At 38.5% G+C, this 15,471-nt stretch overlaps 1 protein-coding gene across 1 annotated transcript; it reads right to left on the bottom strand.

The window, feature by feature from the left end:
• Positions 1-1,997: 1,997 nt before the first annotated feature.
• On the bottom strand, positions 1,998-14,898 carry DYNLT3 (dynein light chain Tctex-type 3). Its single transcript, XM_081042619.1, has 5 exons — positions 14,645-14,898; positions 12,425-12,466; positions 6,548-6,671; positions 5,798-5,875; positions 1,998-5,508 (listed from the first exon to the last, which is right to left on the bottom strand). The coding sequence occupies exons 1-5, from the start codon at positions 14,672-14,674 to the stop codon at positions 5,432-5,434; spliced, it is 351 nt and encodes a 116-aa protein (XP_080898745.1). The 5' UTR covers positions 14,675-14,898; the 3' UTR covers positions 1,998-5,431.
• Between the last annotated feature and the right edge of the window lie 573 nt (positions 14,899-15,471).

Below are 15,471 nucleotides of genomic sequence, written 5' to 3'. Positions count from 1 at the left end.
CATGCGAAATGTGTTTGTAGAAAGGATTTCTCTTGTGGCTGGGAGGTTGGCATAGGCAGCCCCTCTAACCTAGGAGTCTACAGCTTTAGGATGAGCCTGTCTCACTCCACTCCCTTTTAGTCTATGAGTCTGGGCAGCCCTGACTTTCCCAGTGAGACTTCACTTGCTGGAGACATCTATACCTCCCCCTCTATTCTTCACCGTGAGCTTCTACCTTCTGCCTAACAATATATTTCTTACTCTTGGTTTTGTGTGACTGAAGATCTCATCTCTAAAATGTATCCTGATCCCAGTTGACACCGAGCTAATGGTTCCCTTAACTTTACCAGGCATAGGAATCACCAGAGGAGAATGTCAAAAACGGAAAATTCCAAATCTTCCCCACCTCACCCTCCAAGTCTGATATAGAGCATAAGGATGGAGCCCGGTCATTTTCATTTTATCCAGCACTTCAGGTCTCCTCACTGTAAGTGGCCTGTGGATGACATTTGGGAAACATGGGCCAAAATAGTAGTGTAAAAGAAAAGGGTTCTGGAGCCCCTCCTCTGACACTGCCCCAAATCCCTAAAAGCAAAGAGTCAAGAAATTTGCAAATGTCGGATGTAGAATTTGGTCTTCTCATCAGATATGTTCTGCGTGCTGACTTGGAGACAAGTATGACCCCATGTTACAAAGACTTCTGGCCGCAGCTTCTGATCACTCTCATTCTGTCTTCTTGGCTTCAGGATCACGACCAGCTTTGGCCAAGCTTCCTGATTGAACCTGCTTCCTTGCTTGGTGCCAGTCTTAAGCACTGGGTTTTCTATTTATCCCATTTCAGTTCTGTAAGTCCCGATAATTTATATCATGAGGGGGAAAGTGCCAGAGACACTACACTCCTAGACAGATGCAAAGTGTTAATTTGGCATCAAACATCCATTGGATGGATAGGTTTGGATTTTTTTACTCCATGATGTTAAAGTTCAAAGGAACCTCATCTGTCCCCTCCATTTTATAGATGAATAAAATACAGCTTAGAAAGGTGGAATCATTCCTTCCAGATCACCTAGCCAACTGGAGGTAGAGCTAGGACTAAAATGTAGGCCTTTTTACTCCCAGTCAAGTACTATTGTTGGGGGCGGAGAAGCAAAGCAATGGACATTGATGAGGCTGATCCCAGGGAATAGTGTTCTCTATGAGTTAGATACCTTAACAAACATCAACAGCTCAACAAATGAGAAACCAAACGCTATGGCGTCCTTCGTTGCCACAGGGTTCTTCACCTGCCTCTCTAGACCTATCAGACAACGGGTTCCAGAGAACTCAAACTCCATTATACCTCTTACATTTACATATTTACCTCTTACTTCCATAGTAATTGCTGCGGTTCAGGATAGTCATCCAGAAGAAACTGTGTTGCAAGTTCTATGCAGCACCCCCCCACACATACACACACACAATTTACACGCACACAAACATACACACGTACACAAGTATGCAGAATTATGAAGAATGGGGCAGGTATGGTATCGTGAGCATGACAAAAAGAGCAGGCCCAGTGTGTATCATTTTTGTGCTTTGTTGGGGGAAATATGCTGTGATTCACAATTAATTCCATTTTAGAATGAATAATCTTAAGCGCTGGCACAGGATCTCTGTAGCCATGTATGTATACGTTGTATATTTGTACAGGGGAGGGAAGCTTGCTGTTTTCAGGAGTCTTGTTTTCTCTCCTCTTAAATTACCATTATTTTAAATTTATTTTTAAGATATAATTTTTTAAGTGGCTGGGAAACACTCCTTACTCTAATGCAGGGGTCGGTAAACTCTGGCGAGCCTGCCAACTGTTTTGAGGAAATAGTTTTATTGGAATACAGTCATACCCATTCATTCTGTGCCTGCTTTCACACTAGGACAGCATACCTGAGTAATTGCGAAGTCCTGCAAAGTCTCAATATTTATTATTTAACCCTTCACAAAAAAGGATTGCTTTAATTTAATTTTAACTTTTATTTTTTGGCTTAAACAACAGAAATTTATTCTCAAATTTCTAGAGGCTGAAAAGTTCAACTGCACAAGCAGATCTGGAGTCTGGTGGGAACCTGCTTCCCGGTTTGCAGATGGCAGAAAAAGGGATCGTTCTGGGTGGTGTTCTGCATGAGCGTTACTGTGACAGCCTATGTTGGCTCGTGCAGTTTAACCCAAATCCCTAATCTACAAAGTTAAAGGTTAATGAAGAGTCAGTACAGGCCAATACAGTCTAATAATTTTCATGGAGATTTTCTCCATAAGGCATTACAGAGGATGAAAATGAATCTACAGAACTTTCATCAAGTACAAATACAGCCTCATATAAAACTGTGCCCTGAGAAACCCAGATTGAAATATGTCAGGTTAGAAGCTGGCATACATAAAAATGTATCTAAAAAGATGAAGCATTCAGTAAAATAAAAAGGTCTGTATTTTGGCGTGAAGAAAATCGAATACATAGTACTGGATAAACCCAGGCATCAGATTCCTTGATATGGTTAGGCAGAGCTGCAAAGAAACTTCACTTTTAAAGGATCCCAGAGTGGGGTAGTTGCCCACATTTGTGTCCTAATGGGAAGAAATACCGTACCAGTGGTGTTGCCAGTGCCTGTACAAAGTTCCAGCTTTGTCCCTGAGATCCTTAGAAGCCATTTTGGGAAGACACTCTTTATGAAACAATTAGGGGCTCTTTCTAATGAGACCTGGATTGTCAATATAGCCTACATATATCCAAGGATGACATGGATGACATGGACCACAGTGAGAGATACACAGTTTACAGTGAGACAAGGTGGGCTAGAATCTCCTGGACCACTAAATCAACATATATAAATGGTGGTCATCTAAATCTTGGCAGGGCTGAATGCTTAAAATCCTTTTATAGGGTACTTTTAATAAACATACAACGGTCAAGTTTACTGAGTTACTTGACATTGAAACTATAAGCCTCTTAAGCCACTTTTCTTTGGTGTCTGCTATAAGACCTAGAGTCTTTGCCATAAAGTCACAGATTTTTCTCCCATTTTCAAAAAGCTGTTATCAAGGATAGATAAGGTTTTTTAACTTGAACTTTGAAAATATAATCTCCAGCATTGTAAGATTACTTTTAAAAATGGATGATGAATGCAGGTGGTGAAAATGCTCTCAGTGACTCATACATAATTAGGTAACACTCAACTTGGAAAGAACAGCAAAAAAGTACTTTTTACTAGAGAAACTGTAATGAGATGTTGCCAACATTTACGGCAGCATATTGGTACTATACAAACATAAAATTACAGCTTTACAAAAATCCGAGTTAGTACTTACGTTTGAATACCCTAATTTTTCATACTTGAAGTCATTAATTTAAAAAAAATGCAATAATTCAATTGCAAGTTGACAAATAGGACAAAATTCCTTGCCAAAAATAGTCATTAAAAGCTAATGAATAGTGGCATAATATGTTTTACACTGACTTTCTTTTAAATGAAATTTTGTGTTAAAATCGTAAAATAAAGGGCATAAAACAGTGGCTATTAATTATGTTTTAATGGTGAATCCTGGGTTTGGGTTGCTATTTTAATGGTATTTATTCTGTACAATATATCTATGTAGTCCGACATGCATTTCTCTTCCTCATTCCTATTTAGAGTTTCTTAGAGTAAGCACAATGCCATTTCTTTAACAATTCAATGATCATCCAGAAGCAAAAGTACAGCACAGGAAGATAATCTTTATTATATTTTAGCTAGAAACAGAGCAGATAGAGAGTTCACGAGGTATTTTTGATTATTATTCTTTTAAGATCAGGTTTCAATACAATAATCAAAATGAGTCTTAATTGCACTGATATTTTGGTCACTATTATAATCTTCAAGGGCACTAAAGCCAGCAGTGTAAAGTAACATAAAGGTAATTAATGACTATGAGAATTTTCGACGTGCCAAAAATGTAGATCACTACATTAAACTCTATACTTGTATTTTCTTAATATTCTTAAACATTGAAGAATTATTGTTACACAGCAATATATCAAACATGCACATAGTATTCCTACAAGAATACTATCTTAATATTATCAACATTAATACTAAGCTATCCTTTCCCCCCAAAATTCAATGAATCATGGTTCCACTCCCTAAACGTATTAGTGTTAGTGGTAATACGCAAACTTGATTTTGTTTTCAAGGTTACATAGCAGATTGACTTCACATTAGGGGGCCAGCTGTGTACCCTAATTTTTCATCTTTCACTTTCTTAATAAATTTAATGACATTTCATAAGCCCTGAGATTTTCAATAACCTGCTAATGATTGTATACTTTTAATTTATACTTTATTCCATTTAATTTGAACCCCACATAATAAGTATTTAAAATTATTTACAGATGTAGTGATAACAAAATTTACTCCTTGTACAGTTAGACTGCTAATAAGGCCTTTTAAGTAAGAGTTGCATATTTTAATGCATTTTTTTACTTGCTAGGAGCAATTCTTAAAATTACATCCATGATTCTCTGTCAGCAATGTGCTTTTTGTTTTGCTTACTTCTACATGGATAACCAGATTCACTTTTTTCCTCTCTGGTAAAACAACACTTTTTTTTTCCTTCCCAAACATAAATGTTAGTTGTCTAATTGAACAGGTGCCAAAAGAAACTTAGAATTTGAACTACCAGTCAACTATAATGACTACGAGAAATATTCTCATGACAGGCATTCAATACATGTTACACGTGAAATGCGTGAATTGTAAGGCAGCTGTTAGTCATACACTTTTCATCATATATGGCAATTCATTTTGTTTGACGAGAGAATTCAGGTTACCAGATTTAATTCGCCCTCAAATGTAAATGCAACACTTTGAAAATTTAAAAACTGTTTTAACAGTTCTCAGAAAAGGTAAACAGGTTAATAGTAGTTGCTACTGTAACGTTAGTTGATAGAAAAAAGAACAATTACTTTTCAGTCAGTCATACGTACAACTGAAAAGAAGAAAATAAAAAAGCTAAGAAGTATTAGCTAATTATTATTTTCTCCAGATTCATCCTTGCAGCTGTTTTTGTTCAGATATTTCTCCTTGTTAACTTCTCTGAAGCTGAAAGAGAATTTTATTATCTGAATAGATTTCCCCATCTCCTTAGGTACATAATGGTCAGTGAAAAGGTGGTATAAATATACGTGTAAGATTGTATTTTCATGTCATGCCAGTTTTCTGCATTTGTTTCTTGTTGACAATAATTGTTTCCTATTTAAACAATTCTGTACAGAATATGAGATAATCTGCCAACTTACAATGAGATTGCTTGCTTATAATATTCAGTTTTTGTAGACAGCTTTGAAGCATATTGCACATGTGTCATCTAGCACATTAATAAGTAACTGTTATTCTTTTTAGAAAGGATACACTGACAAATTCAAAGCCCAAACATTTTTAGTCTGTCACAGGACAATAGCAATGGCAAAAACATTGACGATACAGTTCATGGTTCGGTTCTCCCATCTCACGGTACAGGTTCCTGAAAACACACACAAAAAAGGACTCTGAAATACCAGCAAAACATTGAAATTACCAGAGAATATATATACATTTTTCATAGGTTTTAATTTCTTATTTCCTGCAATCTCTTAAATCTTCACATTTCACATTTGTCTGAAAGAATACTTGTTAGTTACTAGGTACAAAGCAATTCTGTGGATAAAGTCTTTTCAGAATTTAATTAGAGATAAATAAGCATTTGATAAAAAGTACACTGTTTGACTTTGCTAGAAGTTGGATTTTGTTTGAATCAGCTTAAGGTCTCTTACCATCAGATGTGACATCCCAAAAGCATGAGCTGGCTGTGTGAAAGCCATATGCACTTCTCTGGACCACGGCACAGGTCACTAAAAATAAAATCACAGAGAGAGGACACTTACAAACAAAGGAAAAGATATCCAAGATCTAAGTGTTTGAGTTCAGAGCTTTACAAGGTGTAAAAATAACAGAAAACAACGCATTCAGGAAATGGATTGAAAAAAAATACGCCTCTTATCTTGATTATTTATTACCATGATTTTGTCCCCACTGGATCCAGTCTGTTTGTTGCCCATTGCCATAACCACTGGTGATTGTAGTGCAGGTAAATTCTGGGCCAAGGTATGTGCCTTGCCTCATGGGCATAATTCAGGTACCGAAACAAAGAAAATATTCCACTTTACAAACAATTATTGTGTGGCACGTCACAGTCCTACATGTAAGGAGGCATGGGGCTACTGAAAGGAAGACAGTAGAGTTCAGTAGATTTCAGTGGAAAGAGATAACTGATGCAAGTGTAAAAGGTGACATTATCAAGGACAAGTACATGGTTGGCAGGAGCTCAAACTGCTTTCAAGTAGCAAAAGATCTCCATCTTTTAGGTATTATCATATATTATCTTTTGATGAATAATTCAGAAGTCCTTCATACCCTATTAGTATCCAAGTTGAGTGTCTATCATCCACTTATATTCTCCAAATTCAGAGAAAACTACAAGGACAAAGGGGAGTAAAGTTGTGAAGAAGGACACCAATACTTACCAATATATTTATAAGCTTTTCCCAGCTTAACCAAATGTGCTAAAGATTGTTCCACGATGCTTGCGGTCCACTGGTTAATGTTGTCCTGATCATAATCTTCACCTCCCAAAACCCCATCTATACACTGAAAGGGCAGAGGACAGTTAAACAAATTATACACAAATTGCAGCAAAAATTTACTCAAAATACTGAATAATTTATAACCTAATAAAGCGTCTTAGAAAATATGCATCTGGTAAATACTCATTATGCACTGTCTCTAATTGTTTAAGAATTTTCAAAGCATTCCTGCAGGCATTATCTCACGCTACGTGATACTATGGGCTAGACAAATATGTAAAGGACATAACTGTAACACAGGGAAGACTGCTCAAGGGTGAGAAGTTATGTCATAAAAGGACTATGAGGGGTGGGGATTTTAAAACGTTAAAGAATGGCTTTGAAACAGGTGGGATTTGAACTACCGTGTTTCCCCGAAAATAAGACCTAGCCAGACAATCAGCTCAAATGCGTCTTTTGGAGCAAACATTAATATAAGACCTGGTCTTATATCGTATCATATCATATATCATATCATATCATATCATATCATATCATATCATAGCGGTTCTTATATTACTTTTTGCTCCAAAAGATGCATTAGAGCTGATTGTCCAACTAGGTCTTATTTTCGGGGAAACACGATAGGTTTTAGATGCTAAAAAGAAAGGATGGGACCAATTTAAAAATTTAATTCTCAGCATTTCAGATCTACTTCCCCAGCGTACGTCCTCAATTTGGCTCAAAAAAACTCATAAAAAAATTAATTCTCATGTATAATAATTACATTCTCCTTCATATTATGTAATTGCTTAGCTATAAAACTAGCACAGCTGACACGAAAAGTAAATCATCAACAAACAATACTTTCAGGTGCCCAGGAAAGGGAATGTTAAATAATTTTCCACAGTACTTACGTGTATCCATCCACTTCTGAGACCTGAGTATCACGATCTTAGGTTTTTAAGGTCACTGCTGCCACCTACTTGCTGTGTGATATTTTGCAGGTGACTTAACCTCTTGAAACGCCTAGTTTCCTAATCCTTAGAGATAACAGCCTGATCTATTCAGGTTGTTGTGAAGATGGAATGACATCCTGAACGCTATGTGCTCAAACACAGTGACTGCCACAGAGTAAACTCATAAATGATGTCAGATATTATCATCCTCTTCATTATCATTATTGCTGCTTATTTTATTTTTCCAGTTCTATTGAGATGGAATTGACGTATAACATCAGGTAAGTTTAAGGTGTACAACATGATGATTTAATACACATATATATTGTGATATAATTACCATGATGAGGCTAATTAACAAATCCATCTTTTAACATAGTTACTATTTTTTTTTGCATATGGGGTGAAACATTTGAGATCGACTCTCAGCAACTTTCAAGTATACAGTACAGTATTGTTAACTGTAGTCACCATGCTGTACGTTTTACCCCCAGAGCTTATTCATCTTATAACCGGAAGTTTGTACCCCATGACTAACATCTCCCCATTTCCCATCCCCCACCTCCCAGCTCTTGACAATGACCATTACACTCTGTTTCTATGAGTTTGGCGTTTTTAGATTCCACGTATAAGTGAGAGCATACAGTATTTGCCTTTCTCTGACTTACTTTGCTGCTATTATTTTGTATTCAAGTGATAGAGCCTGGATAATAAAGCACTCATTTATGTATAGAATCCACTTTAATCTCCCTCTAAATTGCAGCTTTCATTTACTACAATCATAGTAAAAATTCAGAAAGGCACTAATTAATACAGAATGTTAAGCTGGATAGTATAAAATCTTCACTAGTGATAAAATGTAAAAGGAAAAGTTAAATTTAGAGGGGTTGAAGAAAGGAGCAACACTTGAATTATTCTCCTAGAATGTTCAATAACATGACAGTTACGAGGGCCAATGCCCAATGGTCAGGGCAACAGGGTTTTAATTCTGGCTTTACCATCCCCAAGCTCGTGACCTTTGGGTAAACCTCCTCCTCTCCCTAGACTGCCTTTACTTAATAGGAAACTAAGAACACTCCATTTTCTTTGGGGTTATCTAAACACCAGAAAACATCAAGGGGCTGTGGATCACACTGTAAACAGCCCTGCTAATTACTATTAATTAACATTCAGCCTTCTTAATTTTAGCAGTTACCATGAGGCGCACTAGATAATGAGGTCCTTAATCTGTCTGTATTCCCAGAGCCAAATTCAGGACATGGGCACATATCGGACACTCGGTAAATGTTTGTTGTTGAAGTAATATTGGCTTTGATAGACTCTCTGGGCATCCGAAATCAATACTACTTTAGACTAAGTTCCACGTTAATTCAATTTGTATCACTTTTCTTTGAGAATTTGGGGGCAAATTCTGTTACAATAAATAAAATATATGCATATCACTGATAAGTGAGTGGCTGTAAGACTTCAAAGGGAGAAATATTAGCATAGGGGCTCAGAGCAAGAAATGTAAGGAAAGAAAATAATATCAGCAAGAGATAATGAAAACAGAAATATCTACTTAAACTCTGTAATCATCTAGGAAGTGCCAAAATGTTTAAAATAGTTCTCTCTCTCTCTCCCACCTCTTGCTCCCCCCCTCTTCCTCTCTCCCTCCCTCCTTTCTGATGCCTCATCAGCAAAGAGTTGGCTTATGGGAAAATAGGAGGAGGGAAGAGGGTAGACGTGGAGCTGAAAGTCACATGTAGCAAACCTGAGATTTCTTTGAAGTCTCATATTTCATATAAAAACTTCAAGTGAAGCCTGCTTTTGACTCCATAATGTGTCAGAGTTTGTTTTTATTTAAAAATGTTTTCAGTGAAATTACTTGTATTACTTAGCTCCCTCGTGCAAGTATTTAAGTAAAACTGATGCTCTAAAACGCTCCCGGTGGCTCCTAGCCCCACGTGGCCACCACCAAGTATGCGTATCCCAGTTTAAGAAGCATGGCTCTTTTAATTTAATAAAACACCAAAGTAACACATGCACATCATTTTAAAAATCCAATGGAAAGAGAAGAACTTACAATGAAAAGCAAGAATCCCCTCCTCGTCCTTTCCCATCCCCAGCCCCACTCCCTAGAGTAAACAACTTCAGTGTACAACTGTTTTCCTTTCTTCTAAGGGTTACTTAAGTATCTCCAAATAGTGTTTTATCACTATTTCTTGATTTATGAATTATAGACAGCATCCCTAGAGCTCTTGCTAAGAGAGATGAAAATTCAGTTCCCTCAGACCACCTGCCACCTTCTTCCTCCTTTCCCTCAATATATTGAATTTGCTATTTTTACTTGAATATATTTGTCCCATTAGGAGCATTTTTCTCCTCCACACCTGGCACTTCCTTCCACACAGAGGATTTTTCCTTAACATTCCTGGCCTCTTGTCCCCGTTATGATTCCTCCTCATGGAGGAGGAGTGAGTTACCTGGTGGGTGAGTGACAACAGTTGTTCCACCATTCTCGTTTGGGAGAGCCAATGTCCCAAATGCCTTGGACGTGGGTATTTGATTTCTCCTTCCCTCTCTACCCAGACCAAGGAAAGGCATCAGCCTGGCTAAGTGTGTCTTTGCTGATTCAGTCTTTCCCATGAATGCCTCTTCCAAGGTCTGAACTGAACAGGCAGGGAGTTAGCAAAACAAACTCCAGTCTCCCACCCAGTGTTTACCAATAACAAAGGTGATATTTTATTCTCTGTCTAGTGACTCTTGTCTTTTCATTTGGCTCAGAATGTGAGTAAAGAAGATACTATTAAAAGGCTCCTCAAATACTCTAGCATCCTTTTCTTCATGTTCCATCGACCACGGACAGTCCCTCTTGACTTTCCACTTTGAAAAATGAGGTTGTTATCACTCCTTCCCTTCCCATGACAACCATGCCCTCTTCTACCTCCCAATTACCTTCATTTGTGCTTTTGTATTGTCAAGGTATTAAAAACATTTGCATTCTGTTTTAAAAATCAAATATTCCTGGGCTACATAGTTCTAATACGTAATTGTGAATTATTAAAATATGACAGGATTTTCAGGTGCCTCTCTAGGCCTCAAGCTGATCCTAGTTGTACAAGGCTAGCCCTGATTGAGTTCTGGGTGAGCTTGTGACCCAGAACATTCAGGAAGGTGAGTCACTGTCTCAGGACAGACTGACAAGTTGCTAATGCCCACAGGGCAAGCCAATCCAGCCCAGACTAAAGGCAGGTAGGGCCAGCTCATTGTTTTCTAGAATTTGGCGCAGTTAAACATGATTCAGGACTATTAAAAGTGTTCTTAACAAAAACTCATAGACACAGACAATAGTTTAGTGGTTACCAGAGGGCAAGGGGGGTGGGAGATGAGGGTAAGGGGGATCAAATATATGGTGATGGAAGGAGAACTGACTCTGGGTGGTGAACACACAATGGGATTTATAGATGGTGTAATACAGAATTGTACACCTGAAATCTATGTAATCTTACTAACAATTGTCACCCCAATAAATTTAAAAAAATTGAAATCATAAAAAAAAACATTACCCTTACCCGCAGTGCATGTGATGCCACTAGAATAATTCCTTGTCAGAACTGATTCCCAAAGAGAACTACTCATCTATTTGCCTCACAAGAGGGTCAGATTTGATGTTTCAAATATTTTTCTTACAATTTGGTTTACCATCATACCAGTGTCTAAAAATTGGTAGTGACAGAATAGCCACCGGGATGTAAAGTACAGTATAGGGAATACAGTCAATAATATTATAGTAACTATGTAGTGCTAGGTGGGTACTAGACTAATTGGGGAAATCACTCCTTAAATTACATAAATGTCTAACCACTATGCTGTACACTTGAAACTAATATAAAATAATACTGAATGTCAACTGTAATTGAAAAAGAAAAAGATGTTAAGTGATTATTTTTCTTATTGGGCTAAAAATAGCATATAATGACCAAAGGCAGATATTTCTAGGGTCTCTATTTTATATATATATTATATATATATTTTATATATAATACATATATTTTATATGTAATATATACATATTTTATACATAATTTGTATATTTTATATAATATATATACATACATATATAATAAATTTATAAATTTACATGTATAAAAGTAATAAAAGTATGTATATATGTATGTATACACATATATACATACATACTCTTAAAATATTAACATTTAAAATAATATTTGGCCTACTGATAAAAATTCTTTTGTTCCAAAGACAAGCCATTAATTTCAGAAAACAACAAACCAGTTTTCTGGACTCAAACATCACTTTCAGAGTAAGCCCCAGGATGAGTGAGAGCATACAACAAAACACAGAAGCACCACTATAAAGAGTTAGCAAACAAATATTAAAAATCTGGTTTTAATACTAAGGTTTCTGACTTTGCAGTGAAAGTCAAAACACAGCTTATTAAAACTGCAATCAATTATAGGAACATTTGTGACAACATGAATGGATCTTGAGAGTATGATGCTAAGCGAAATAAGTCAGAAAGAAAAAGCAGAGAACCATACGATTTCACTGATATGTGGTATATAAACCAAAAACAACAAAAGAACAAGACAAGCAAATGAGAAACACAAACTCATAGACACAGACAATAGTTTAGTGGTTACCAGAGGGTTAGGGGGGTGGGGGGCAGGAGATGAGGGTAAGGGGGATCAAATATATGGTGATGGAAGGAGAACTGACTCTGGGTGATGATCACACAATGGGATTTATAGATGATGTAATACAGAATTGTACACCTGAAATCTATGTAATTTTACTAACAATTGTCACCCCAATAAATTTAAAAAAAGCTGCAATCAATACAGCAGCTTCAAAATGAACAACATGTATAACTCACCTCTTTAACAATATTGTGGGCTTCTTCCGCATTGAAGCGAACCTAAAGGGCGAAAACAAAAGATAAAGCTGCTTTCAACAGACTTCCTTTTATTCGTAGTCATGATGATACAGAGAATCCCCTAGGCTGGCCTAGACAGGTATTAGTGACAGGAGACCAGAGGGATAGGGGACATCCGGTCTACTGAGGCTGCTAATCCTACCTCGAACACTTAAAATTACAGAATGTTTTCCCCACTTACCTCCCTGTAGATTTTGATTCATTAGGTCTAGGGCAGAGCCTGTGCAACCACTTTTTTTTTAAAGTGCTTTACTGGTGATTTTGATGAATGCCCTAGATTGAGAATCACTGCATTGTAAAGCCCAGGAAACAGCAGAAGGTGAGTATAAAGATGTGTTATCAGTATGTAGGAGATGGCTGCAGTGAAGTGAGAAGGACATGGTTCATGAGAACAGAATGCTTAATAGATTAAGTCAATTTTGTTTTTAACTAATGCTAGGTAAAAATGTAGCTTTCCTGAATAAAAGATTATGAAAATACTTGATCATTCTAAATTAATGTCACCTTAATACAATATAATAGGTCTGGCAACTTAGTCTTTCCTTTGAAGTGACTTGATAGACTGCTGAGTTAAAATTAATGACTATTAATGACATGTGAGTGTTCTAGAGTAGAGAACTAGGCTATGTGATAAGATTGAAATCTACACCAAAATTCTTCAGGTAATACATGATTTGTTTCCATGGAGACATTTTCAGGTGCTTTATGACATCATTTTTGTAAATCCCACTGTACAACTTAAAATTAGTTCAAAAAAACAAGTAAATTCTGAAAATAAGTATTGTCTTAAATATCAATGTAAAACATTTTCAACTCAATTACGCCACAGAATTCCCCAGCAACAAAGGAATAAAAATACTCTGAATAATTAGAAATATTATTAGAACAGTTCTCACATTTTGACCTTATTAAAATGATCATTTTACCTTACATTAAGGTCCTCATCTATTTTCAAAAGTGGTCTACAAATTAAAGGATGCCCATTTCACTTTGATTTGGAAGGTCACAAATAATCAGGATGTCTGGGTGGCTATGGTAACACAAGTAATTTTATTTCTTTTTAAATCTACTATTTGGAAAGTACTGCCATACAGAACCCTCTTCGGAGTCAGGAGACTAGCACTTGCTGGGAGGTATGCCTGAGGGTGAAATTGCTCCTGGCTCAATTTCTAAAATAAGAATACCACTAACTCGTAAGTATGTATGCTACCTGCATCACAGAACTGATTCATTTAAATGTGGTTTTACCTTCTGCAGAAGCCTACATCCTCAAGATGGGTGGACCAGAAACCCCTTTCTTCCAGGCTAATAATATATCATTTTCTGCTGTGCCTCCACCACGTGCCTACTGTTTTTTACCACACCATTCACCTGGGGCTACCACTGGACAGAAAACGTCTTTGTCTATTCTGCCTTTGCAGGCCTGTCATAGGATATGCTGGGATCCAATAGGCCTCATCCTCCTACTGGTTCATGTGAAGCCAGAGTTGTAGCGGTGCGGTCAGAGGCCTGGGTTCAAATGGAGAATCTGCCATTCCTGATCTTTTAAACTTTGGGCAAGTCACTTAGCCACCATGAAAGTCAGAGTCCCCATCAGTAACAGTAAGATAAGTGACATTATGGGGTTCTGGTGAGGATGTGGGAAACCTGAGTCAGTAAGCAAGGGTACATAATCAATCCATAAAGCACCTCCTTTCGGCTAAACCAGGCGAAGAGTGTCAGGGAGCTGACGCGGCTCTGCCATCAAGGCCTAGCACACAGGAAGGCCACACCTGCTTTGGGGACGCCAAGGGACGAAGGAAACAGCTGGGAAAACTGGTTTCCAAGGCCTGCCCTGCAGGCGGGCGGCACCCACCACCCCAGCCACACCGCATGCATCCAAGTCAGGCCTTCCACCCCTTCGGCCCCGACCCCGCTGCGGCCCCAGGCGCTCCCGGCCATCCGTGCCCCCCCCATTCTCAGCCCACCCTCCGATCTTTGGGGTGGGAGACTGGCGGGGCGGATCCCCGGCCCGGAGCAGAGGACCCAAGCTCAGAGGACGCTGCACCCCAATTATCAGGGCTGCCTGGCGCCTGGAGACGAGCTAGACGAGACCCTGCGGCGAGGTGGGGGGTGGGGGGTGGGGGCGGGGGTCTCTCGGAGGCGGCTGAGGGGCGGTACCTCGTCGCAGTGGCGATGGTACTCCTCCATGGTGGCGCCGACTCTCCCGGGGGGGGCGGAGCGATGGGCGGGTCGAGCTCCGCGGCCGCGCACTGGCCTCCGGGGAGAACTCGCCCCTGTTTATGTCCTGGGGCGGTACCCACGCATGACTCGCCTTTGTGTCGCAGCGGCGCCGCCTTCCTGGGACAGCGGCAGGGTTCCGGACCGTGGGAGGCCTCTCCCCGCTGCCTCCGACCTTTCTGAAAACAAGGGATGGGTGTTAAAAAGCTGGGAATTGTGCCAGTGTAGATCAGATGGGGTGACCTGGTGTCAGTCAAACTCCACATGATTGGTTGAGTGCTCGGTTCTGTGGTTATTTGCACATCTTTGTTCATCATCATCCAGCAAATAAGTGTAGTTAATGAAGTGGTGAACAAACCACTTTGATTTGTCCACTTACTAGCTATGTTACTAGGAAAAATTAACCTCCCACAGCCTCAGTTTTCTCACATCAAAACTTAAAATTGTACCTGTTTCATGGTTGGTTGTAAGGATCGAATGAGATGCCTTATATATAACTCCTAAAGTAGATGCTCCTACACCCCTCCTCCTCAATGACTATATAAAAAGAAATATTTTATTTTATAGGAGAGAAGGTAAAAATGCCCTAAAATTATAAATTTTAGCCGAACAATGGAACAATGGTTACATTTATTTAAAAATAGTAAGTTCCAGATGATCCCAAGGATTTCCTCCTTTAAATCCACAACTACCCAGCAGGTTTAGTTCTGTTACCATCATCCCATTTTTCAAGATGCAAATTTAAGGAGAAGAATGAAACTTAGAAG

The sequence above is a fragment of the Rhinolophus hipposideros genome, assembly GCF_964194185.1.
Source record: "Rhinolophus hipposideros genome assembly, chromosome: X".
In the NCBI taxonomy this organism is placed as follows: domain Eukaryota; kingdom Metazoa; phylum Chordata; class Mammalia; order Chiroptera; family Rhinolophidae; genus Rhinolophus; species Rhinolophus hipposideros.
Note: the sequence above shows the minus strand (reverse complement) of the source record. Positions and strands in the feature narration are given on the sequence as shown.